Consider the following 3,491-nt stretch of genomic DNA (forward strand, 5'->3'; position numbering starts at 1 on the left):
CAGCAGCCCGTCGTACATGATGTTCCACAGGAGGGGACCCAGGACTGAACCTTGGGGTACTCCTCCTGTCACTTTGTACTTCTCAGGTCCAGTCTCGGTATCATACATGAGGATCCTTTTGCTGAAATAGCTACTGACCATCCTCCGCAAGTAGCCCGGCACGTCCAGTTTAGCAAGAGCCTCCATGATGCAGTCCCACCTAGCTGAATTGAAGGCGTTCTTGATGTCCAGAGTCACCACCAAGCAATACTCCTTAGTGCCATTCAACCATCGTTCCGCTTCAATCGCTTTCCTAGCGGTTTCGACGACAAGGTTGATGGCATCAAGTGTGGACCGGCTTTTCCGAAAACCATATTGATTCCCAGCAAGCGCGGGTTCCACGGCAGCTTCTATCCTCTGGTGGATGATACGCTCGAGAATCTTGCCAGCAGTATCGAGCATGCAGAGGGGACGGTAAGATGAAGGTTCGTCCGGTGGTTTATTCCCTTTTGGGAGCAGCACCAACCTCTGCTGCTTCCACATGGCAGGAAAGATGCCCTCTCTGAGGCACTCGTTGTAAACATCCAGGAACTGCTCTGGCATCGTGTTAATGGCCAGCTTCAACGCGATGTTCGGGATTCCGTAAAGCCCTGGAGCTTTGAAGTTTCCCACTCTTTTGCAGGCCTCCATCAGCTCTTCCCTGGTGATCTCCGGGACAATTTCTCCTTCCCATTGTTCCCATTGAGTTGCGGCGAAATTCCGGTTGACTTGGGAACAGCGTCTCCACAATTCTGTTCAGGAACACCGGACACGATGGTGATGGCATTGATTGACTCTTNATCAGCTCTTCCCTGATGATCTCCGGGACAATTTCTCCTTCCCATTGTTCAGAGTTGTGGCGAAATTCCGGTTGACTTGGGAACAGCGTCTCCACAATTCTGTTCAGGAGCACCGGACACGATGGCATTGTTTGACTCTTGAGTCGTGTCATCACCACCCTGTAGGGCCTCCCCCATGGGTCGGTCTCCACCTCGCTAAGGACGAGCTCCTTAGCGAGGTGGAGCCTCCAGCATTGGCTCCAGCATTGCCTCTTGCTATGCTTGATGGCTTTGCTGAGCTTTCGCCGTGCCTTCTTGTACTTCATCTCCAACTCCATGAAGTTGGGACTTTTCCTACCACGCTGAGATGACCTCCTGGCTGCATTGCACTCCTTCCGTAGCACAACGATGGTCTCATTCCACCAGTACACTGGTGGATGTCGATTCGTGGTCCGCTTTCTCGTCATTGTGGCGCCGCAGGCTTTACTCACCTTCCTCCTGATGCTCTGCGCCTTCGAAGCTGTATCTGTACCAGCGATTGGATGGTCATCTAATGCCACCGCAAATGAGCCTGGATCGAAAGTGCTCACTCTCCAGCCAACGCTGTTGGTCTTCTTGGCTGTTGATGCGACCTTCTGGTTGGAACATATCTCCCAAAGTATGGCTCGGTGGTCACTAGCCGTATATATATCAGCTACTCTCCATGTGTAGTTTCTCTTAGCGAGAGCACCAGTCACGAAGGTAAGATCCATAATTGAGCTCGCCTCTCCCCCCATGAAGGTTGGTTCATCTCCTCTGTTCAGCAAGATCACGTCCAAAGCGGACATGGCTTCCAGAACAGCTTGACTCTTGGCGTTTGTCACCTTGCTGCCCCAGTCAACTACCCAGGCATTGAAGTCACCAGCTATCATCACTGAAAAGTGTTGCTTGGCATCCACAGTCAGCCTGTCCAGGAAGTCTGTGAACTCATCGATGCTGAGACTCGGTGGGGTATAACAGCTGTAGACGTGAATTCCATCGATCTTCGCCTTCACGTAGCCCTTCCTCCTTCCGCTGTCTTGAAAAGGCCTGTTCCCACAAGCCCAGATTACTGCCCCGCCATTGGCATCAGTAACCCAGGATTGGGTGCCGAGGTGTCGGTACGGCTCCGAAATCATAGCCAGATCAATCTTCAGTTCTCGCACCGTTTGCATAAGCAAGTCATGGGCGTCCCCACAGTGGTTGAGGTTGAGCTGTAACACCTTGCAGATCTTCCTCCCCTTATCGCCTTTTGCTGGTGCGCTTCTGGAGTGCCGCGGTATAGGCTGGGCATCTATTGCTACCAGCAACATGAGCACTATTCTCCTTATAGCCTTTGTCAATGCAAAGGGCGCATTGCGGTTCTTTCTCGCAGTCCTTGGCTTTGTGGCCATCTCCTGCACACCTCGTACAGAGCTTCGAGCGATCCACAACGCTCGTGCATTTTGTAGCGAGGTGTCCGTATTGCCAACACCTGAAGCACTTGATCGATCTCTGCAGTCTCCGTACCCGGCAGTTGACCCAGCCAATGTTGATCTTCTTCCCGATCTCCTGTTCCCCCAGAATTTTCGTGAGAGCAGCTGCCGTGAGTGTCACTGAAGCAGTTTGAGTCCCTCCATAGGCTTTCCGCAGTGATTTTATGGCCTCCAGACCAATCTCGTACTTCTCACCCACTTCTTTCTGAAGAGCAACGAGAACGTCCTCCTTCGATGTCTCTTCATCGAGATCTTTGATCTCGAGATCTTCCATAGGCTCCTTGCTTAGCACTTCGGCTTCACTTCCTAGGAGTGCGAAAATCGCTGATAGTAGCTGGGAGGCTTCATCCGCCTTCTTCTTGCTCAGAATAATCAGCATGTCACCAGTGGTCGTACGTCTGATTCTCTCGACGCAATCACTAGCCTTATCACAAGCACTGTCTTTCTTCACTCGCTTAAGGAGGTCTAAGTAGTTCCCCTTCTCCTTGTGTCGAATGATCAGCGCTTTTGGCCTAGCCGCCAACTTCTTCGGAGTCTGCTTCGTGTTCGGGTTTCCCCGTAGCGTCTTAGGAGCCGAGTCACCTTTCTCCCGTCGTCACTTCCACTTCTGCCAGCCCTGGTCTTCACTGGCTTCATCCTTGTTGAACCTTCCTTGATTGGTCTCGCCCTTGGTTCACTCGCCTCTAGCACGATCCTTCATGCTAGGTTCATTCCTTTTTGTCTCCTCCTCCTGGCGCGGTGACGTGAGCCGCTCGGGTGGACTTGGGGTCTTATCTTTCATGGACCTTTTGAGCGAATCGGAATACGTTCCAGGTGATTCCCGATTTCTCTTCTTATTTCCTCCAGTGTCTTTCCGGTTCTGGTCTTGTGACCCTCCTTGCGACCCTGCATCATTCATAGTCCGTTCCCTAATCTCAGCATTTTTCAATGCTGGTTTGTCGGATTTCACTTTCTTCGGCGGCACTTGTTCTGGCAGACGTTCATGCAACGACCTAAGTCGCCTAGTAGAAGCCTGAACGCTCCTAGCCATCTGGTGAATATTCTCATTTATTGTTCGCCTATTTTTGTCTATCAACTGGGACAAAAGATCTGCGATGAGCTTCTCGTGGCGATCCCATTATTGTTTACGTCTCGCTTCTTCATTTAAGACGCTGAGATCGATCTCGTGCTGAGTCTGCACCTGCACCACACTCGTGGGATG

General features: G+C 51.7%; 1 protein-coding gene across 1 annotated transcript; it reads right to left on the reverse strand.

Moving 5' to 3' along the window:
- Nucleotides 1-586: 586 nt before the first annotated feature.
- On the reverse strand, nt 587-1,990 carry LOC107040841. The gene has a single exon (XM_015261107.1). It carries the CDS (start codon nt 1,988-1,990, stop codon nt 587-589), a length of 1,404 nt encoding a protein of 467 aa, XP_015116593.1.
- Nucleotides 1,991-3,491: the final 1,501 nt, after the last annotated feature.

The sequence above is a fragment of the Diachasma alloeum genome, unplaced genomic scaffold, assembly GCF_001412515.2.
Source record: "Diachasma alloeum isolate Michigan unplaced genomic scaffold, Dall2.0 Dall_scaffold_00346, whole genome shotgun sequence".
Classification (NCBI taxonomy): Eukaryota; Metazoa; Arthropoda; class Insecta; order Hymenoptera; family Braconidae; genus Diachasma; species Diachasma alloeum.